Source organism: Macaca thibetana, chromosome 17 (assembly GCF_024542745.1).
Source record: "Macaca thibetana thibetana isolate TM-01 chromosome 17, ASM2454274v1, whole genome shotgun sequence".
NCBI lineage: Eukaryota > Metazoa > Chordata > Mammalia > Primates > Cercopithecidae > Macaca > Macaca thibetana.
In genome coordinates this window covers 74,174,730-74,198,863 of record NC_065594.1, presented here as the reverse complement: position 1 = coordinate 74,198,863, position 24,134 = coordinate 74,174,730, and the positions used below count along the sequence as shown (strand labels likewise).

The window sequence follows — 24,134 nt, the reverse complement described above, 5'->3', positions numbered from 1 at the left end:
AAAATGGGAAAAAAGGGAGCAAACCCATACTCACCATTTGTCCTCTGGTTAGAAAGATCTTGATATACAATGCAATTTGTAAAGTAAAATTTAAACAACATAAGCTAATGAAAACCATTCTTTTTTTAAAGCACTTTGACTAGTTATTTGGTGGAATTTAATTGGTTGTTTTAAAGAAAAATGGTGACTATTTTTAAACTTTTCCTGAAACTGCAACAGAGAATAGATGTAAGCCACTAGGCGTGTTGGCTCACGCCTGTAATCCCAGCACTTTGGGAGGCAGAGGCAGGTGGATTGCTTGAGATCAAGAGTTCGAGACCAGCCTGGACAACATGGCAAAACTATGCCTCTACAAAAAAATAAAAAGCTTGGCATGGTGGCGTATGCCTGTCATCTCAGCTACTTGGAGGACCACTTGAGTCCAGCAGGTCAAGTTTGCAGTGAGCCATGATCATGCCACTGCACTCCAGCCTGGGCAACAGAGTGAGGCCCTGTCTCAAGGGAAAAAAAAAGAATAGATATAAGCAAGGTAAGTAGAAGGTTGCAGCAACTACAAATATCTACACTGGAGAGAAGGCTTTATTTGCTAACAAATGGCAATAAATTTATAACAAAATTTATTTTGATACTTCATGGATAGGCCTTTAGGTTGTAAGCACATTTGATTTTTATAGAGAGAAATGCTGAGAAGTACTTACTTTGAGGCCAAATTCAACAAATTTAATCTTATGAGTTCTACACTATAGAAGGATATTAACTAAAATCATAAAATAATTTATAACAGTGACTAATAAAAGTATTTTCATAACTGGCAGTCTTTGAGATCTGAGTTTATATGACACAGTCAGATGTGGTTCAAGTGCTTTATGACATTAAGGATTTTATCTGTTAATTTTACATCAAGATAATTGGCAAAGCAACATTAACAGCACTAACAATTGCAGGTATATAAAGTGTTTATAGTACTATAAATGGAAGAAATTGAATTAAAAATAATCAGGCAGTATTTCTTTAAAATTATGAACTTTTACTTTTTATAGCAAAATGTGGCCTTTAAAACACATTTAAAAATTGTATTTACTATGTTTATGGTTGCATTTTCCGAGTATTATAAACTGCTTTGATGATGGATATCACTGAGTCCCCTGACACACATCTAAAAAAAACAGCTCAAAGAGTGACTAATTCTAAGGATTTCAACTTTTTAAAGACACATAAAAAAGAAAAAAAAAATGATAGTAACATTGATTTGGGGTTTCCGGGCAAGGTCTTTCAAACAGAAAACTTTGCAAATAAGAAGTCATAATAAAATTGCATTATATCATAATTGAATAAATAACCATTTTCAGAAAAGAACTGAAGCAGATGAGTAAGAAATCTGCTATTGTAATTATATCTCTGGAAGAACTGGCAACTTAGTTTTCAAATTAATATTTCATGAGAAATAAGAAGTTGAAAATTTGGTCACTGCACACATGCGTTAATAGTTTCTTAATGGATTAATAGATTTCTTAAATAATCCAATACATGACCCAAAAGAAAGATCCCATTACTTTTCAATATTTGAATTAAGAACAGAAGCAGATATAAGAATGAGATGACAAACTTTTTCAGAATCTCCTAGGAGTTTCAAAGAATGACCTTGGTAAAACAAAGCATCCGCCATGGTTATCAGTTTGAGAATACTCACCAGTCGGTCCAAGCTTGTGCCTGCAGCGGTTGTCGGTCTTTCCTCAGGATTGTAGGGCCTGAAACGTGTATTAAAATTTTCAGGAGCTGAGCGGGCAGATCTGAGAGCTGGAGCAGGTTTGGGCTGACCACATCCCTGAAAGACCTGGAAGAACCATTGAAAAGTAAAGAAAGTTATACAGTGAGTTTTCTCCTAAATTCATGAGGCAGAAATGTGCAATGCAATGGTGTCCACATTTCTCATGAAACTTTTACCTCCAATACACTCTAATTTTGAAATGTAAACAAGTATAACCATTAATATGACAGAAAGAATTACCCAGACAGATAGAGAGTGACCAACTGTATTCCCTGACTCATAGTTTCAGCATACACAGTCAATCCTTATTATTGGTAGATCCATATTTGCAAATTTGCTTACACACTAAAATTTATTTGTCACCCCAAAGTTAATACTCACAGTACTCTCATGGACATAGAGACACAGTGCCAAAAAATTTGAGTCATGTTCCTAGCTGAGGTTGGAGAAGACACTCTCCTTATTTCAGCTCTCAGATTGGAAACAAGTGTTCTCTTTGTGGTCTACTTAGTACAATGTTTTTCACATTTTTGTGCTTTTTCTTGTTGATTTCAATGTTTAAAATGGTCCCGAAGCATCGGGCTGAAGTACTGTCAAGCGTTCCTAACCACAAGATGTGTAATGTGTCTCAGGGCAAAAATATGTATGTTAGATAAACTTCCTTCAAGCCTGAGTTATAGTGCAATGAGTTCAATGTTAATGAATCATCTATACATTAAATAAGGTGTCTTTTCACAGAAACACACATAACACAAGTTTACGTATTGATTGATTGATGAAACTGTTGTGGCCAGTGGCTTGCAGGAGCCTAACTCTGTATTTCTCATTGCCGCAACGGTTCAGTATTTGCTAAGTCAATGTTTGCAGTGACTTTATAGAACATAACTACAATAAAGAGAATCAACTGTCCTAAAAAAAAGGATTGCAATAGTTACTCCATAGAATGACTTCAGGATTAAGTGAATTGTGTCTCACTTTTACATACTTGAATTTGGCATTCTATAAACATCCGTTTGGGATTCCTGTTATCATGACAAATATATTTCATTGTATAGAATATAAAGCCAAATAATTTCAGTGACTCCCCTTTGAGTTATGAAAATCTCCACTGGAAGAATTCTTTAAAAACACTCTCTTGAGCAGTGGTATAGAAATAGGACAAGCAAATGTGGATGAAAGCCATATAATGACAGCTTCCTCTAATTTTGTTGTTGACAGCTGTTCATGTCACAATTAAGATTGCTATGGGAAATCAAACATTTTATTGTAATGATCTTAGGGACTGAGCTGCCGGTTCTTTTCCACAGTGATTTCACTCAGGGTGGTGTGGAATTCATCTTCCTTTGCTGTTTTTAGAAGCTTTACATTCTGTGCTGGTTATCAAGAGATAATACCTTTACTAGAATTACAGGAAATGCAGTAACATTTTCAGGAAACTTTGATGAAGTTTAACTTTATTCTATTTCTTCCATTTCTCCATAGCAGATGATTCTTCTAGATACTTTTCCTTCAGTAAACTTTTTGGGGTTCTTTACATGAGCTGATCTTAACTTGCATGTAGTATATTTGCAATGCATTCGTCCCAGCTTTGTTATTTCATTGTGCGTTAACTCTCAAATGAGCATTTTTCATCATGCATATTATGTGATTCCACTGAAGCACGCAGAGAGCTCTAGAGTGCCATTCACAATGACAAATTCTGTCTTGAGACACAATTCATTTTGTTTTACCACTACAGCTAATTTTTCTTTTGTTGTATTCAAAAGTTCTCCTTCAACTCAGCATTTTGCAGAGCGCAGGTACTTTATCTTGGCATTCCTCGAGACTGGTCTTAACACACTATTGATTCTTCTTCTCTCACACAATTTCTGAAGCTGATGGTGTAAACCGGTGTGATAAAGATAGTGGGCCCTTTTCTCCCTAGTGCCTAAATCACTTCCCCCTGGCAAGGTCGCTGCTGATGGAGGGCATTAACATTTGCAAAGCTCCAGGGATCTGTTGAGTGTGCTATTCTGGATTGCTTTGGAAGTGACAGCTGACTTTTAAAAAATGTAAAGCCTAAGGCGAAACAATACTAATGGCCTGGCTGAGAAGCCAGGTACTGAAAGAGTTAACGGACCTTTTTAATTCACCCTTTGGGAAAAATCTGGCTCACTGGGTTAAGTTAAATCAAAGAAACACGAATGCCCTGAAAGAATATTAGTGTTCTAGGGAGATATTTCATCATAATGGAAAAACTTCACGTTTGCTCGACTTTTTTTTTTTTTTTTTTTTTTTGGAGGGTGTTAATTATTACAGAACATAGGTTAGTTAATATAGCCTAGTAGTTTCTGTTATTTAGGTCAGGTTTGGATGTTGAAGATAGCTTCCATGCAGAAATCACGGGGTCTGTGACCAAAACTGTGGAAAACACTGACTTGTAATTACTTTGGAAACAACACCTGGCCACATAATCAGGTGGAGAACTACATGACAGTCTGTCCCAACAACCTCACATCTTGGAAGCCCTTAAACAGAGATCCTATCATACCCTTAGAAAAACAGAAGTGCCATAAAAGAAACCCTTTAGTGTGGAAGTGAGAGGAAGGACTGGCTGGATTTCCTCTGCCGACTAAGAATCCCTAAGCAGAGCTGGGAAGGTGACCGCATCCACCTTTAAACACTGGGCTTGCAACTTAGCTCACACCCAACCCATCAGGTAGTGAAGAGAGCTTAAAATGCTAATTAGGCAAAAACAGGAGGTAAAGAAATAGAATTGGAGGTAAAGAAATAGCCAATCATCTATCACCTGAATATAAATTCAGGCATTCCAGCTGGCAACAGGCTACCCTCTTTGGGTCCCCTCCCGTTGTATAGCAGCTCTGCTTTCACTCTATTAAATCTTGCAACTGCACACTCCTCTGGTACGTGTTTGTTAGGGCTCCAGCTGAGCTTTCGCTCACCATCCACCACTGCTGTTTGCCGCCATTGCAGACCCGCCGCTGACTTCCATCCCTCGGGATCCTGCAGCGTGTCCGCTGTGCTCCTGATCCAGCGAGGTGCCCATTGCTGTTCCCGACCTGCTAAAGGCTTGCCATTGTTCCTGCACGGCAAAGTGCCCAGGTTCATCCTAACTGTGCTAAACACTAGTAGCTGGGTTCCACCGTTCTCTTCTGTGATCCACGGCTTCTAATAGAGCTATAACACTCACCACATGGCCCAAGATTCCATTCCTTGGAATCCGTGAGGCCAAGACCCCAAGTCAGCGAATGAGAGGCTTGCCGCCATCTTGGGAGCTCTGGGAACAAGGACCCCTGGTTACAGAAGATCCCAGCCTAGGGATCAAGAGCTATTTTTCAGAATTTTACAAAACCTAATGAGAACGGTTTACAAAGGAGTACTTTGCAGTTGTTTTTGCTTAGAAATGATTAAAAAAAAAAAAAAAACCCTTTGTATTAGTCTCATACGGAGAATATACCTGAAACAACATATATCTATCATATAACTTAGATGACTTACAAAGTAAAAATTAACAATTTGATGTTTAATACATGTGCTATAGTCTGAATATCTGCGTCCTCCAATAATTCGTAAGTTGAAAGCTAATCACAGATGTGGTGGAATTAGGAGGTAGGTCCTTTGGGAGGTGCTTAGGCTCTACCCTCAAGAATAGGATGAGTGCCCTTATTAAAAAACAACAACAGCAAAGGATCCAGAGAGCGCCCCCTTGTCTCCTGTGAGGACACAGTGCGAAGGTGCCATCATCTATAAAACACCATGCAGGTCCTCACCAGACATCAAATCTGCTGAAGTCTTGATCTTAGACTTCCCAGCCTCCAGACATGTGACAAATAAATTTCTGTTTTTTATAAACCACCCAGTTCATGGCATTTTGTTATAGCAGCCTGAGCAGACTAAGACAGCAAGCCATCTGCTAGCCTGAAAAAAGTATTTTTAAAATATGAGGGTCATGGGGTGGGTGACAAAGGAAACTTTTAGGCAGAAAATTTGGACCGTCTCAATTTTCTGAGTTTAGCAGCAGTATAGTTAGGCACAGTGTTGCGGCTCATGAGGGCCATGGCTAGGTTAGTATAAAAGAGCAGTGAGCCTTTTCCTCAGTGGCTTGGGCATTCCAACATCTTACATTTTGAATAAGGGAAAAAACAACTGAGAAATAATAAAGTGATGGAAAGGGCCGTAGGTTCAATGAAAGTCAGAAGATCAATTGGTTATGGCTAGAGATGGCAATTTGGATCATCAGCTTAAAGATGGTACTTAAAGCCGTGAAACATTGCATTTACCAAGGACAAGTATATACAGGTGGGCAGATGGATGGGGCTGAGGACAGCCTATTACCATGCCAATATTTACAGGGTCCTCTCTGAGCCTCAGTTTCCTCCTCTGTCAAATGGGAATAACAATATTATTTACCACACAGACACACTATGATGATAAAGTACAATATGTAAGGCAGAAAAACAGAACCATGTGTCAAGAAAAGTACACGCCTGATAATTAGTTAATTTTATCATGTCATAATCTGTATTTTCCAGAAGTTTGGCTTTCTACATAAAATTTGAAGAAAAAATGTCTGGGCTGATGTTTCTTTTTCTTTTTTTTTTTTTTTTTTTTAACCTTTTAAAAATCTTTTACTTTTTTTTTTTTAGACACTGGGTCTCACTCTGTTGCCCAGACTGGAGAGCAATGGCACAAACACCACACACTGCAGCCTCAACCTCCTGGGCCCAGGCCATCCTCCTGCCTCAGCCTCCCGAGTAGCTGGGACCACAGGTGCATGCCAAGCACACCCTGCTAGTGGATGTCTCTTAAATGTTTTCCACAAAATATTATTTTCAGGGGCAAACAGTGGTTACATAAGTCATAGATTGCACCTATCAAAGTTAAATTAGGTACCCTCACAAGGGTTCCATCATGCTAACACGTGGTCAGACTCAATGAAAGAGAGGATGACATTGGTAGTGTTTCCCAAAACTATTTGACCATGGTTTCCTCATGGGGTTCTCATAAGACTGGTGTTCCAAAGAATTCACCCTGAGATATACTGTGAAGGTGGTTGTAACCTGCCAAGGAGAGACGTGATTCAGATAGAACTGCATTTACTTAGAGGTATTTGTGAAGCTGTTCCACCCTCCTCTGCTTTTAATTCCAGAGAAGAATGCTATTTTAAGACACTAAAGGGCTTCTTTTTACAACAGAACAGAAGTTTTTAGAGGTTATCGCTTCAGGATAAGCCAACTTATTGTGGTACAAATCATTTGCTCTACCCCTTTAAGAAATAGAATCGGTATTATCACCTCCTGACCCCTGCCTGCTTCTCTCCAAGGGATGTTGAAAGCGATAATTAGATAATTCGGGAAAGTATTTGGAAGCCTCAATGTAGGCAGATGCTACAGATGTACAAAGGAATTCTCCTTCCACCTCGCTGACTTGCAAAACCTGTGGATTTTAGGAAGATATCTGGCTCATGAATCCTCTTTCTTAAGAGGATTACTAAGATAATATCTCAGAAGTCTGTTGGCATTCTGAGATTTAAAAAGCTGACGTTAGGACAGGAAGGGCTGAAAGGAGACACTTTATAATTCTGGAGGGATGGGAAGGAGACGGAGGTGTGGTGATAAAAGGTTTAAGTGCTGTGTCTTAGGTTTCTAAATAAAAGCATTTTTCCTTTAAAAATATTAGGGCATCTTAACATACTTCTCTTAAAATAAACTAAGGTGCCCACTCTTTCGGAGGCACATGTAGCTTTATACTTTTATTTCTTTGTCTTCTTTATCTTCTTCATTGTCTTTGGCAGCTTGATTATACATTAAAAAAAGTCATTACTGGCAACTTGAGAAGCAGTGGCTGCAGGTGAATCCTGTCTCGGCTCCTGTGTTTTAAAAATTCTGTCTTCTCACTTTCCACTCAGCAGGTTTCTATAATGGAGGAATGGTGCTGCTATTCTCATATAGGCAAATATTGAAATTTGCAAACAGAACTCTAATCTTTTGTATTAAATCCAGGTAACAGTTAATGTTACCTAGATTTAATTAGATTTGATGTTTTGAGGGTAAGTAATGTTTTATTTACCTATGAGATTCTAATTTATATTACAGTGTCAATGAATGAATTATTAGATTACTACTTGGGAAATTCAAATCTATTCCATTTGTATTCAAGCAACTAGAAGCTATCATATCTTCATTAGTCTGGATACCATATATTTGTCCAGGTGCAGCCATTATTTTCACAAGAAATGGCTGTGGAGTAACCAGTAGGTGTTATCAGTGCATTCTGGTGGCTATAACAAAATGCTTTACACTAGGTAATTTATAAACAACAGAAATTTATTTCTTACAATTATAGAGGCTGTGAAGTCCAAGATCAAGGTGCCAACAGATTTGGTGTCTGGTGAGGGCCCTCTGCTTTGTAGATGGCACCTTCTTGCTGTGTCCACACATGGCAGAAGGGCAAAAAGGACTAACAGGCTCCCGCAGGCCTCTTCTGAAGGGGCATTAATCCAACTCATGAGGGCTTCACCCAGATGTCCTAATTACCTCTCAAAGCCTCCACCTCCAAATACCATCACCTTAGGGGTTAGGATTTCAGTATATGAAATTTGGAGAGACACATACATTCAGAACATTGTAAAAGGTCACAAACACAAGTCTAAAAGTTTAGAGTGTTAATATTAATCTTTCTCCTAATACTTGTGTGACCTTGGGGTAACAATGTTCTCCCCAATTCTCAAAGCTGTTGGGAAGATAGAATGATATGATGCATAGAAGAATACACTGAAAACATGAGGTATAAGGTGTCTTATTTTAACTAAGTAATCTGTAATTAAATAGAATAATAATGGGTAATAAATCAAATCTAAGGATTACGCAGAATTACACATACATAATTTAAGCTCTATGATGATTAGGGTTTCATACATTTTGTTCATTACTGTATCCCAGTATCTGTGGGAGTCCCCAGCACATGATATGTGTTTAAAAAATTAAGAATGAAAGATTATGAAGAAATAAAATTTTTAGTCATAATCTTCCCCTTTTGCAAACATTTATTGAAGGCAATTAGCATGTAGGTTTCTGTAATGAGAAAGAAAAGATAGCAAAGGAAAGACAATGAACACTTATCAAGTGTCTATGATAGGACAGACACTTCACTGTACTACGTTTTATATGCACTGTGCTATGTATTTTATATGCTATATGTTTTATATATATCTCAAATGATCAATTATCTCTTCAAAATCCAGGTTAAACATTTCTTCCTCAGATTGAAGGAATGAATCATGTATCCATGTAAAACAAACTATTTGATATTTCCTTTACTACATTTACTGGGCTAAATTAAAGCAAAGCCAAATGGACAACTTTGTTTAAAGTGATAACGAGACCCAAAATACTGTTTCTTGATCACTTGATAATAGCTACTCAGTGAGCTTGATTAGCCCGTTAGGAGGACCTTGCACACAAAATAGTTAGATTGGCTTCCTGACTGGCCCATGGGAGAGCTATCAGAGCCGTGGGTGCTGGAGACAGCTGGGCTCAGAGCTCAGGCAATGGCCATTGCTTACTGCAAAGTGGCAGACAACTTGGGCTCTTCACAGAGCCGCCCTTCCTGGTGTCATCAATCTGTCAAAATGATAAACAGCGGCATCTGTACATTGCAGCAGTTGTATCCTATCCTTGTCAACGATGGTCTAGGTTAAGCACAGAGCTAGGGCCTTTCTCAAAGTGGGAGTGCTGACTGAAATGTGTGTGCCTGGGAGCATTCACATATCATTTGGAAGCAAATCAGAATTAGTTGCAATATTTTAAAAAACATTTCATTAAAAGTAGTAGCAAAAAGAGCTACATTATACCATTACATAAGATAACTGGCACCTTAGAAATTCATTTCACACACTTTTAGGGGATTTCTAACAGCATTCATCTAATAGCCTAAAAAGTGTTTTCCTGAATATAAACTTAAAACATCTTGATGATGACTTTTTCTTTAGATATAAAATTATTATACTCACTACAAAATCATTTTAAATGTCAGTTTTTTAAAAAAAAAATTAGTGTGGTAATTTTCTTTATGGGTTACCTTCTAACTAAACAGTTATTCATCCTTAGATCTTAGAATAATCTCTTCTCTAGTCATCTTTTTTCTTCCGTTTCCTCTCATTTTGCTTTTCTCTTTTTTCTTTGCTCCCTGATTCATGCTTTTCTTTCCTTAAAGATTGATTATAATGGTCCCCAGGCCAAGTTCTCTGGCAAACTCTGTGTCCCTGGATGGGTTCAGCACTCTGTTAGGAGAATTTTGGGTTCTACTGAACCAAGTCAAGCCATCAGTTTTAGTTTTGTCCACTTTTCATTGGCCTCAATTTTTAAAAGTCAGCTACTGTATCAGTTTTAAGGTTTAAAAAATTTACTCCTGATGCTCACACAGCTTGGTTCCAGAATATCTGTACGAGGTATTGCATACTTCTTAAAATCTTTTCTACAATAAAAGAAATGCTTTTCATTTGCATTGCATGAGAAGACATTTTTCCCTGAAGGATTTGCATTTCTCAGGCAGCAAAACACCTTGATATTTCCTTCCAAATGGTGAGGAAGGAGGAGTTACAAGGAACTTTACAAGGCAAATTTTTGAGTGTGGAGAGGAAAAAAGCCCTAATCCTCTTGGCCTGACTAAATGATTGTTATTTCATATGCCCTTTGCTTGTAAGGTTTAAAGCAGTTCTGTAAGATCACTTTGCAGAATATAAGTAAACATGTAATTTACATCAGACAGGCTCTACCATTCCTTCCACCCATGATTCAACAAATACTTGTTGAGTGTCACAAACATAAGGGCTGGGGATATGCCAGCTGGACATGTCACTACTCCCAAGAGGGTTTGGACAAGAAATCAGGCAATTATTATAGAATGTAACAAGTGTGATGGAACACCTGCAGGGGCAACTCACCCAGGCTGGGGCATCTGAGAAATCTTCCTAGAAAAGCAGTAGTATGCTGGACCTGGATCTTGCTGGCCCATGAAACTACATGTTAAATTTTTAGGAATTTCATAAGTCAGTAGCAACTGTGTTTAATAATATGTTTATTATTAATTGATAATGTTTATTATTAATAATGTGCTTAAACACATTGATTATTAAAAGTTAAGTTGTATAAACTTAGTTATATAAATTATATTAATAACAAAGGTCATAATTATACTAAAATCTCATTACTTTTTAATTAATTTACTATTATCTATGCTCTTGAGGTTAATCGTGTCAGTCATATCGGTAAGGTGGAAATTTTACACCAGGGTGTGCTACTCTGTGTTCAGTGACATCATCTGGGTAGTCTGAAATCTGCACGAGGGAGTAATTACACCACAGACATGGGCAAACACTACAAATGAGCATGTTTCCCCCACAGATGTGCCTCCTTCACATGTTTAAATGTAGGCTGGCTGAGGCAATGACTCGATCAGAACCAAACCAGATCGTATATCACCACATAGAAGGGAAGTGCTAAGAGCTGGGAGAAGGAGGTATGTTTATGAGACTGGGCAGAGGCCACTGAAATTTCTCTAACACAATACTTCACTGCCTACAAGAAGCACAGTTCCATAGCAGGTGCTCTTCTCCTAAGTACGAAGAAGTTGGAAGGAGACTTTTTTTCAGGAGACCAGGAGAGCACCTTCTCTTGTTCCTAAGAATACACACTGAGTGTTAAAGCTGAATTGTGTTTCCGTCATTTATTCTTGAGTAGGCTACATTAAATGTAATCTTCTCATCTTTTGGCCCTGAAGTTACACTGAAAGCAAATCTTCAGATAAATCTCTAAAGATTAGAGATAAAGGAGTTTTACTTTATCATCAAAAGGAGAACATTTTTGTTTTATCCCTTTTACATGCAAGGAAAGTTAAAACTAGTTTGCTCTGGATGCATATCACATAAATACATCATAAGCATTTTTTCAAACCTTCCTTTTACTTTATAAGAAAAGGTGTGCTTCCCTCCTCCCTCTGGCCTGTATCTAGCATCTGAAAAATCTGACCCTGTTATCCAGCAATATTACAAGCAGGAATAGAACAAACCCCAATTTTCTGTGTGCTAGGTGATGAAGACATCAAAAAATAAACGATGTTTCAAGGTCACTGTTTCTCGGTGGAGTGCTGTAAGTGGGAACTGATAGGCAGAATACAAACAGAATTTCAATAGAGAAGATACTGTGAATCTAGAAATCATTGAGAACATGCTCTTTTCCTTTAAAAAACAAAACGAAAGAAGTAGAAATAGAATATAAAGCTTTATAAATAGTATGGCCATTCACTTTTTTCTCAGAAATCAGGCAGAAGGGACCAAACCACCTGTCAATGGAGCAGGCCAATTTTCCCCTCAATGTAAGAATAATGTGGAAATTATTATTACATGGAAATTCCTCTAAAGCTCTTTGCTGTGGAGGTGTTGGTGTGGCCAACAGCACAAACTAGAGTTGGATTGCTGACACAGTCTCCAGCACCACCCCTTCCCTTGACCCTGCTTTCTCATAAAAGCCTTGTTCATAGACATTTATTTACAGATCCATCTCCCTTTCTAAATGATTCCCTGCCATCAAAAATAACACCATACATCAGTGGGTTTAAATGCAGGGGGGTGGATTGCAAGTCTGATCTTCTGATCTTAGATGCTAAAAACAACCCCACAGAGTATCATAGGTAAGACAAGACCAATGAGTCAATGCTCTTTAGAATTTAGGTTCCATAGATGTTTTTAATAATAACAATTAAAATGCTTAGCCTTTAGGAGTGGTTTTGATTTGACTTATTCCTTGCTAAACATTTTACGTGGATTATATCATTGTGCTATCAAATAGCCTTATGAATAGGTACTATAGTCGTTCTCATCTTTAATGTGAGTTAATTTAGACAGATAAAAAATTTGCCCCAAATCACACAACACAGAACAACGAGATCCCATGTCAGTCTCGTGTCAAAATCTGACCTGGTAACTGCTATGTTATTCTAAAGAATACTAGACTAACTTCAAGTACATTTTAAGGTATTTTCTATTCCTTATCACTGGAAGTGTCTCTGGCATTATATTTTCATGTTCTGAATTCAACTCAGCACAATGTATTGTTTCTTCCATGTGTAAAACAATGTGTTAGGAAGACTCTTTGCAGAATGTTAGAATGAATAAGATGTAACTCTTGTCCTCAAATAATTTATAATCCTGGGCAGGAGAAAGTAAGTATAAAAATAACCATAACAAAAGGAATAATATGCTCACTGCCTTAGAACAGACATGCTAATACAGGAGCTCAAAGGAAAAAAAAGATAAATGCTACTGGAATAAAAATATATTTATTTGAACTAAATTCTAAACTAATCCTGATATCTGAAAGAAGATATTCTCTCCATCTGAAATTTCCAAGGTATTATTTATCCCTGAACATTTTGAAAGGAAAAAGATCTAGAGAAAAAAGAAAGATCTGGATGTTGGAAAAAGAAACCTGTAATAATCAGCAAGGTGATCATGTTCATAAAACTATAAACTATTGGAGTGGGCAGGGGACATTAAATTAACCCCTCCTTTTACAGATGAGGAAACTAAGCCCCAATAGCTGGAGACAGAAGTTATTACATTCTCTGTTCTGTTCTCTTAAGGTTTTTTTTTTTTTTTTTCATCTTCATTTGAGCTGTAGATTGGGAAAAACTGTCTAGAGAAAATTAAGTACCTGAAGGCTGTCCTGCTCATCTTTAATGCGTTCTACCCTCGTCGGTAGTAAGAATTAATTGAATGGATGGTTTCAACTGGAATGTAATAAGTCTTCCTTCTTAATTTAGATTATCTCTGACAAACCAATCTTTTCCTAGATTAGGTTTGAAATTATTCCGAATATAGTTAAATGATATATAGTGAGATCAGTTTCATCCTCCCTGATAGGATAGGAAGAAAGTTATCCACACATCTGAAATTCAAAGGCAGGGATTCAGGTTTTTTCTCCCTTCCCTTGGGGAATTTCCACAAATCTGCAAAGTTCTGAACTGTTGGGTAACTGTGGTGGTGGAAGATGGTGGAATAATGAAGGCTCTTCCGTGCCTCTGATGAAGATTGAAATTGATGAATGTAGTAAGCTTGGTTGGGGCTTGAAGCACTAACAACTATGTTTCCTATCAACAGGTTCCCTATAGTATGCTGTGGGCAACAGTCCTCCCTTAGACGGCTGGATCCTCAAAGGCTGAAGTCTATCTGGTGCTGGTGGGAGGGTAATTACTGAGGAAACAGCATGGCATGCTGGGAAAGTCTTTCTCTTTGAATCTGACAGACCTGGGCTGCAATCCCCATTTGCCACTTGTTTGTTACATGACCTCAGGCTTACTCACCACTTGTTTGTTACATGACCTCAGGCTTACTATTTAATCTCTCTAGACTTAACATTTCTTACCTGTATAACAAAGAAATGAATGTTTTTTACAGGAGTGCTGTGAGGAGTTGAAATAAATACAGAAGACATCTAGAAAGACCAAGATGTCACCAGAGGAAGGACTCTGTCTTGTCCTCTGTATCAGTCCATTTTCATGCTGCTATCAAGAACTGCCCAAGACTGGGTCATTTATAAAGAAAAGAGGTTTAATTGACTCACAGTTCCCCATGGCTGGGGAGGCCTCAGGAAACTTAAAATCATGACAGAAGGAGAAGCAGGTGTGTCTTACATGGCGGTGGGTGAGACAGAGTGTGTGAAGGAGGAACTGTCAAACACTTATGTAACCACTGGATCTTGGGAAAACTCGCTCACTATTATGAGAACAGCATGGGGAAAACTGCCCTCATGATCCAATCCCCTCCTGCCAGTTCCCTCCCTTGGCATGTGGGGATTATGGGGATTACAATTCAGAGATGACATTTGGGTGGGGACACAGAGCCAGACCATAGCATTCTGTATTGTATTCCTTGTGCCTGGTACTTGGCAGAGCGTTGGTTGAAAGGATACAGCAGGTGTTCCACCAATGGTAACCATGGTTGTCACTGTTACTAGGAGATTCTGTCCGCAAAAGGAAACTGGGAAAGTTTTAATAGGCTCTTGCCCCTGGTCTTTAAAAATGTATATGTACATATAATATTGTACAAAAGGTATACAAATGGAGTTTGAAATAAGTGTCATGTTATTACCAAAATATTCTAACTTGGTTATACAACTGGACATAGCCAATGTATTTTTTGGAAATAATCTCAATGTGCCTCATCCCTAATAGCTTCCTTGTGGGCTAAAAAGAGAGAAAATGGATCTGACAGTCCCTATAAAAACAGATCTGAGACAAGACTGGAGCATGAATATACGTGGTGAGAATAAATCTTTCTTTTGGTCTGTAAGTCCCACTTATTCATGATCTCAATTATTAGGCAGAAAAAGATTAGCTATTCCTTCTCCTAGATATGATGTGAGAGTTTGGGGAAAGAGATGTCCCATCTGAAACTGTGGTGTGTTCACCTTCGGCCTTCAGATACATAGAGAGAAAAAAGGATTTTATATTGTGTACTATTAAAACTCTAGGAGAGGTTGGAAGCAATGGATAAGAGAAATATTTAATTAGAATTTATCACGTGGAAGTACTAGGCGTAGCTGTAAAAGGAATCAGTCAGAAAGAGGGAGCTTGGGTCCTCCTGGCTTTGCTACCTTTGGCTGTAGAACTTTCTCCTAATACTTAATCTATTCAGTAAATATTTACTGAACCTTGCCCTTGTGTGAGATTGACTCAGTAGGCACTGACATCATTAGGGTTAGGGTTAGGGTCAGGGTTAGGGTTAGGGTTATGCATCGATTAGCGAGATGTGCTTTGGAATCAGATGCTCTTCTACCCTTTGCACCGTCAAACCTTGGTAAGTTACCTAATTTTTCTGTCTTGGAAAATAACTTTTCTGTCTTTGCAAATTAGGGAGCTGTATCTCATCACAAGCACTATTATAAATATTACACAATAGAAACCATGTAAAGCATTTAGTATTGTCCCTGGCAGTAAGCACTCAGTAAATATGAGTTGGCAGTTACAAATATTGTTGCGTTCCTGAAAGAGGCTCTGGGAATGACTTCTAATAGTAACTGCTTTAATACAATAAATGATTTCCAAAGGAGAAGTTGCCAATCATATTCTAGACGAAAAAGTTATTTTAATTTCTAAACTTTACAACCCTCAGGATGTCTGGCCCCAATTAGGAGCTAGCTTCTGGCCTCACCTGGAGCTTGCCTCTCAGAAGTTAACCATATTTCTGGTTATGTAAATACTCAGCCTCAGTCTGGAAAGCTAGAACTTCAAATGTGACGAGACTGTTTATCAACAGTGTCCTAGGGTTTCTTTGAAAAAAAAAAAAAAGATAAATTCAACCACCCAGTTCTTAGCTAGAATATAGATTTTAGATTCTACTTCATGTGTATTATAATTTCATGGATGTGGCTTATATGGTAAATGAAACTACATATTTCTAAATTTAAAAGTAAATTCCATTCCCCTGATGAAATAAAATCTCGTTTCAGAATACATCTGTTCCACCAGCAAATCCTGTTGGTGTTTCCCATGGAATTTGTCTAAATTCCAACCACCTTTACCTCTCCATGATATTTAAAGCTGGCTTTAGTTCTTTCTTAACTCTGTCTTCCACATTAGGCTTCTGGCTTCCTTTCCCTCTTTCCTGAAGAGTCTCGTTGTTCTCTTCTTCCTCTCCTCTTCCTTAATTCCTTGCATCCTCTTTTCTCTGTGCCAGCCCTACCAGACATACTATTTTGTTTCTGCCATTTTTTTGACCCTTGGTCCTGTGTCCTCTCATGTGAGTGGACTCTTACATGCCCTCTATTATCCCTTTTTTTCTTTCTTTCTTTTTTTTTTTTTTGAGATGGAGTCTTGCTCTCTCACCTAGGCTACAGTGCAGTGGTGCAATCTTGGCTCACTGCAACCTTTGCCTCCTAGGTTCAAGAGATTCTCCTGCCTCAGTCTCCTGAGTAGCTGGGATTAACAGGTGTGCACCACTGTGCTCGGCTAATTTTTGTAGTTTTAGTAGAGACGGGGTTTCACCATATTGTCTAGGCTGGTCTCAAACTCCTGACCTCTGGTGATCTGCCCACCCGGGCCTCCTAAAGTGCTGGAATTACAGGTGTGAACTACCATGCCCGGCCTCCCTATATTATCTCTACTCTTGATTTTAACATTTCTTACAAAGATATGTATCATATTGAAGTACATTGTTTATTAACAGCAATACTGTAATAATGGTAGTTGGAAAATTTTCACAAAAACGTCTGATTTACATTCTAGTAATAAACAGTCCATTTGATCTCTTGAAGAATTTTTAATAGAATACTTGAGCTAAACTGTAGTTAATAACAATGTATTTTATACTTGAAAATTGCTGAGAGAGTAGATTTTAAGTGTTCTCACTACAAAAAATGATAAATCTGAGGTATAATGCATTTGTTAATTAGCTTGATTTAACCATTTCACAATGTATACATATTTCAAAACAATCTTTTAACATCACATGTATATACAAGTTTATTTGACAATTAAAAATAAATTTAAAGAAGATAATAATTTAGTTAGCCCATTCTTTGAACTGTGCCAATTTCTTTTTTTCCTTTCCCTTTTTTTTCCTTTCTAGAGCCAGGGTCTCATCTTGTCACCCAGGCTGGAGTGCAATGGCATAATCATAGCTCACTGTAGCCTTGACCTCTCTGGCTCAAGTGATTCTTCTCCCTCAGCATCCCAAGAAGCTGGGACGACAGACTCATACCACCACACTACGCTAATTTTTTTTTTTTTTTTTTTTTTTTTTTTTTTTTTTTTGAGGCGGAGTCTTCACTCTGTCGCCCAGGCTGGAGTGCAGTGGCACCATCTCGGCTCACTGCAAGCTCCGCCTCTCGGGTTCGCGCCATTCTCCTGCCTCAGCCTCCCGAGTAGCTGGGACTACAGGCGCCCGCCACCGTGCCCGGCTAATTTTTTGTATTTTAGTAGAGACGGGGTTTCACCGTGTTAGCCAGGATGGTCTCGATCTCCTGACCTCGTGATCCGCCCGCCTCGGCCTCCCAAAGTGCAGGGATTACAGGCGTGAGCCACCGCGCCCGGCCTGCGCTAATTTTTATTTTCTGTAGAGATGGAAGTCTCTCTGTGTTGCCTAGCCTGCTTTTGAACTCTTGGACTCAAGTGGTCCTCCTGCCTCAGCCTCCCAAAATGCTGGGTTACAGGTGAGAGCCACCACACCTTGCCTCTTCTTTTAAATTAATGATTTTTATGACTTCATTAAAGATTTCTTAAATGAAACTTTTTTTATGCCACTGACTTGATTCATACTGAACTGCTAGCATTGTTTTTGTGCCATCAATACAAATGTCAATACAGCCCTGGGGAAAGGCAAATCCGGTTTGTTTTATCATAAGGAATAGTTCTGATTTCTCAGACTACTCACAATGGTTGTGGGGGTCCCTAGAATACCATGAACCCCAACTTGAGAACTACCATTTTAATTTGCAAAGGTATTCCATAAAACCATATTATTTCTTCTTATCTAGACATTTTATAGATGAGGATGGAGCACTAAGGGACATTTCAACACTTAGTATATATTAGGAACTTAAAATTTGTCTTTGTGTTATCAGTGAGTAAACTAGACATACCTAAAATCCAGGTCCCCTGATATCTGGTCCTGTGTTCCTTTTATTAAACATTTATTTATTTTTCTAGGTTTGGATGGACATAGGGAACCCGTAGCAATGTAAAGGAGGAAAATCTAACTGTCTAACCTCCACACTGTGCCACAGCTCCATCAATTTGTATGGCGGTGAGTGACATTAGTTACCCTGACTTGTTACACTACAAAACTTTGTGGGAGTCATTTCAGACACTGGATTTAATATACGTAGATGATACTCTCAGAAATAACATTTTTTAAACTTGAAGCTGGCCTCCCCGTCATCTCCCTGTGTGAACAGGCCAACTCTCCTAAAAAAGGAGCTCTTTTAGTTTTAAGTGAAGAAATGTAACTCCACAAAGAAAGCAGGGTGCGGGAGTGAAATGACCAGCCATGCAGCAGACTCAATACAAACTGGTTGAGGACAAACAGTGTAACTATTACAGAAGTGGTTTCTTTTTTTCTTCTTCTTTTTTACCTTTAAGCTCTGTTGGATTGAGAAGGCATGGTTTCTTTGCTTGAAATGGGTCCATGTCTTAACAGTTGTTTGCAGCTCACTCACTGGTGCATTTCCTTTTTTTCTTTATTATGTATTCAACAAGCATCTGCCTACACTTTCTATGTGCCAAGTGCTGGGCTGTGTTCTAGCTACACAGCTGGGATTCCAGCCACTCATGGAGTTTCAGTGAGTGAAGTCAGGAGAAGACTGGTAGGGAAAAAATATCAAACAAATACATATATAATAGATGCTGTGACAGATTTCTGTTATAGAGAATTGCAAGACGGACCTACTGAAAGGTGAGAGGAGTGAAAAACATTACAGACGAGAAGCTGCAAGTATATTCAAGGAACTGAGAGACAGACCATGTGGCTGAACAAGTAAACAAAAGGGCCAGTGGTATTAAACAAGGTTAGAAGGTAGGCAGGGGCCAGATAATGCAAGAGCTTGCAGGAGTTTTATTCCGTTCTAAGTACAAAAGAAGTTTATTCCATTCTAAGTACAAAAGAAAGGCACAGTGGGGGACTGGGGACATGGAAGGAGGTGGGTGTGGTGCATGACCTTGTTGATGTTGTAGAAATACTTAGGTTACTGGATGAAGAATAAATTGGAGGGGGTTCTAGAGTGGAAGCCAGGAGACCAGTGAGGAAGCTGTTGCTTTTAGAGAAACTGAGGATCCTTGAAAAAAATATATAATCAATGATAGAAACTTCCTGTTCAAATATGTCCAGGCCCTGGGGAAGGAGAAGTTTCTTCCTATTACTTATTATTGTGTGGTGCTACGTTATGTTAATTAATTCATATAATTTCTGATCTGTTCAGTGTCTGTCTCTCCTCTTAGAAAGTAAGCTTAGGGCAGAAATGGTGCCTTGTTCACTCCCATCCCCAGGACAAAACCATGTCTGCCACATGGATTCTCAATAAATATTTGCTGAATGAATGAATGAATGAATGGAATGAAAAGGGTAAAAAAGAACACTTGACTTGGAAAATGCATGCACATGCACCAGTGGAAACAGATGCTTACTTCTAAGAAGTTGTGATGGTCTCAAACTGCAGATAATTTTGCCCATGTGTTCCTCCTGTTCTATTCTCTAGAGCTGTTTTTGACATTAACAATCTTAGCACCTGATTGCTTGACTACCAATGGGATGCCATGCCTCTCAAAATAACATTAATTGGTTTCTAGGCATAGATTTGAGAGGAATGGATGATTGCTATTTTTCCACAGGAAAGAAAGAAAATGGCCTTTCATGGAAACCCCAAACATGCTATTTCCCCAACAGGTGATGGTAATTTGGAGCATCCTCCTTTATACAGTCTACCCTGAGCTCATTAAAACCCCCAAAAAGGCCTATGAAACTCTAGCTCATCCAATCTCCCAGGGAGAAAAAGGGACCCAGGCCAGATTCTTTCTTCTTCATCCTGCCAGTTCACCCTGAAAAGCCCAAATCTAGTTTGATTCATGCTTAGCCAAGGAGACCTAGTAGGAATCCGTGGCTCTTTTCTCTGCTCTGCAAGGTCTTCCTACTACCTGTCCCCTCCTGCGTGATTGTATTTGAAATCTCTTTCACAAAGGATTTTAAATATTAAAGAAAGCTAATCATGCAACTCTTTGCCTGACATATTTTAGTGTAAATGACTTTCAATTAAAATGCAATCACTCAGTCACCAGGTTTAAAGGACTGATACAGATTTGGTTAGTGTTTCATGAAAGGGAGACTAGTCGAGAGAACAGAAGGGCATTGTGCAGTCATCACTATGGGAGAAAAAGGTTGGTGAAGGAAGAGGCAGGAGACCCACTGCAAACTTCTCAATTTTGCTTAAGGCGGGTCCTGTTTACCTTCAACTGGGTGGAAACAAATAAAAAATTGTGCACCTGGCATTTGTGTTGTGCAGCTGCAAACCCAGGAGCTCTGTCTCCTGTGATTTATGAAAATGTGCTACTTTGGTTCTTTTCATGTGTGCTTGACTTCATACAAAGGAGCATTTTCCCCTGAAGATTCGTTAATGAAAGTTACACCATAGTTTTCAAAGGAAGTCAGATGGGATGTTTAATTATTTACAATTGAAAATATAGAACATGTGCCTGGTCTGCACAGCCGAAGATATAACTAGAAGTTGCTAGAGAGAGAACAGGGCGAGGGTGTGCAGACATTTCAAACATTAAAAAGAAAATTCCCCCCAAATTGCTCACGAATGTGAGGGATTAGTCAACATACTTGGGGCTCTCTGAAACTTTTTGGCAGCCCATAATTTCTTCGTGATTGAGTAGTTGCAAGCTAAAAAATTGCTTTCCTTCTCAATGCCATTTTGTTAGACATTTTTAATGAAGTAGCAAATTTGTGGCTCAACAGGAAAAGCTCACTGACAGCATATTAGAATTTATAAGCCCAGCCGACATATCTAGTTACTTCGTTTTTAGGTTACCGCACCTGTGTAACGTCCATGTATTGGCAGATACATTACTAATGCAAATACCTTGGCAGACACCTGCATGCTGTTTTCTTGCATGTTCATAATGGCTTCAGAAATCTTGACATCTATCGGGTCCATGACCGACTCAATGTTGAATGGCCCCTCCAGTCGCTCTGCCACCAAGAGCATTGCATCTGTTAAAATACAGGAACATGATTTATTTGTGAACTGGGAGCTCCCGGTTCCCAACCTGTGTTTAAACGTTGTTAAAACAACTGGATGAAAAATAACCGTGCATTCACGTTTTTAAATTTGCTTTCATTATAGTACAAAATGAAATAGATGACTGAATCTTAATGATTGTATTTTGTTTGAAGATTCAAAATTATTTTATATGTCTAGAACCAGGGCTGAAAATAAGGAAATTAGTCCAAATGCAGAATGTTAAATATATCTAATGATTCCACATGAAGTAAAAAGAGTATTAGGTCAGGGATCAGCTGCATTTAGAAAAGGAGGTCTCGCCTATCTTCTTCTGGAGTCTGGGGAAAACTGAGAATATGAGGGAAGAAGTGCTGATTTGTGAATTTGGATGCACAAAAGTCAAGACCCAATTGAAGCATATCTACCTGTGTGAAGCATTTCTGGGTCTCTCAAGATGTATAGATCTGTCTGGATGTGATCACACTACTCAGCATTCCTTTCAGCATTTGCACTTTGACATCTTTTGGGGGACAGGGGAGCTTCTCTGATTTGGTTTTGTATATTCAAGGCCAATTATGGTACCCACCACATTATAAGCTCTCAAAAAAGTTGATGAAATTACACTGAACTGAAATGAACGCAGTATTGCTTGGAAATATTTAGTTTTCTGTTGAAGACATCAGCTATATTCAAAGTCTGAAAGCTACTGTGGCCTGGGGGAAAAAGGAAAAGTTTTTGGGTTGGATCATAAGGACTTAACATAGAGTCACAGTTCAAAGTTATGGGGTTGAAATCATCTCTGAGCAGGTTCTCTTCTTGTTTAAATTAAAACACTCTCTCCTTTAGTAGAACTTATCTTCTATAGGTAAGGTGAGAAGCTGTTTGATTTGTATCATAAAGTGGGGAAGTTTCCCTTTGGTGATTTCAATGTTTCTGTTCCACACTGAACCCTGACCATGGTACTAGACTTGCAGGTTCTGAGGCCTGCAAACTCATCTCCCCCAGCCACAATAAAAGTGCTCAAGTTAAATCTTTCCTAAGCAGGTGCCTTCTTGGCCTTGGGAAAAGGCAATCCTATTGATGACCCAGCACTCTTCAACATAAAACTAAATGGCCCCATTTGCCCAAACTACCAGTTCCTATATTTCTATTCATTATCTCAATTCATTTGTCTTGTTATATAAACTAAGATAATACATTTTTGATATAAGTAGGCCCTATTTATTTTTCTTTTAATGTAGACCACCAGTCAGAATATGCTGCTTTGTGTTGTTTCTTATCTGGTTTATGCTATTACTAATTTTTTAAAAACACAATATAAGTACAAACATGAAATAAAATTAGATTCTCCTTTGAGGACTCCAAAGCCAGTATACATTGGCTCAAAACTTCGGGATCATCCTTAGTGAGACCTTTTGCAAACTTAAAAATTTGCTAAGGGTAGATTTCATGTTTTTTTTCAATTACCCACAATAATAAGAACACTAATGACTATTATATTGATTAATTTCAGTAGTTCTTACTAATCAAAATACCTGTTGATAAATCATTAACTAGTGTGAATGTATGCAAATACATTGAAATACTGGATTCCTTTTACTAAAAAACACACAAATTATTCAAATTCTTAGAAAAGCTCAGATAAAATGTATGTGAAACAGCTAGATAAAATAACGTGGATGCACTGACTATAATGATACATAGGTTTTTGTGAAGAATAGGAGGAAGACTGACAAAGGGCATTAATAGTGTGTTTTTGGGCTTATATTTTTCTGATGACAGAGCTGTTTGTGAAAAAAAAGCTACCTGATAGAAGGCCAGATAAATCTACACAAATAACATGATGTCTAAAAGAAGAAAAAAATTTAAAAAACAAACATATGTGTATTCTCATGATATAATCACCCCCATCCCCAGTTCCCTATTTTGTTCTACATATTCATGACATGCAAGGAAAAGCAGCTTTTCAGAAAACTCCTCCAATATTCTTCGAGGCCACTGTAAACGGTCAGGTTCATAGCTACTGCCTGTAGAGGCCAAGTTCAAACACACGATGAGGTGACAAAGCAGTGGAAGGTCAGAGCTGTCGGCCCTGGGACTTGGAAAAGGCCTCTAAGTGAACGGTGGCTCTTCTTTGACCCCAGGCCCCAGGCGGAGAGAGGGTCTGCATGGCCCACTGACCAGCCACGTGCATCTGTGCTTGACTGCTTTGCTTCCCACCCGCCAGGCAAGCCTGTCATCATCAGTCAAGCTCCCTGGAGGAGAACCTCCTTCCCACCTTGGGGCTGAGGAAAGCCATGCCTTAGGACATGACACCTCAGCCTCTCTCTCAGCTCAAAGTGAAGAAAACACAAAATAACTTGGTGACATCAAGGCAGTAGTTGGTAAGCTTCTCTGAAACCAGTTAAGTCACAACATAGCATAACTTACTCCAGAGGCTGCCATCCTGGGCTGTCTTAATTATCTCTGTGCCACTTATATTTTGAAATAGTGGGAACATTATTTTTAACTCTGTTCTTGGAGCTGTTTTCTCTTGCCAATTAAATCAGGACAGTTACAGTATGTCAGCTAAAGATCAGCAGATCCTTTTTGCT

General features: G+C 38.5%; 1 protein-coding gene across 5 annotated transcripts in view; it reads right to left on the bottom strand.

Annotated features, from left to right (window-relative positions):
• Positions 1-24,134, bottom strand: part of GPC6 (glypican 6) — a 1,170,736-nt gene that overhangs the window by 93,372 nt on the left and 1,053,230 nt on the right. For all 5 annotated transcript variants that reach the window (XM_050766550.1, XM_050766548.1, XM_050766549.1 and 2 more), the window contains 2 exons: positions 21,400-21,530; positions 1,691-1,834 (listed from right to left, as the gene is read on the bottom strand). In XM_050766550.1, the coding sequence (XP_050622507.1) occupies positions 1,691-1,834; positions 21,400-21,530 (275 nt within the window). The remainder of the gene's footprint in view (positions 1-1,690; positions 1,835-21,399; positions 21,531-24,134) is intronic.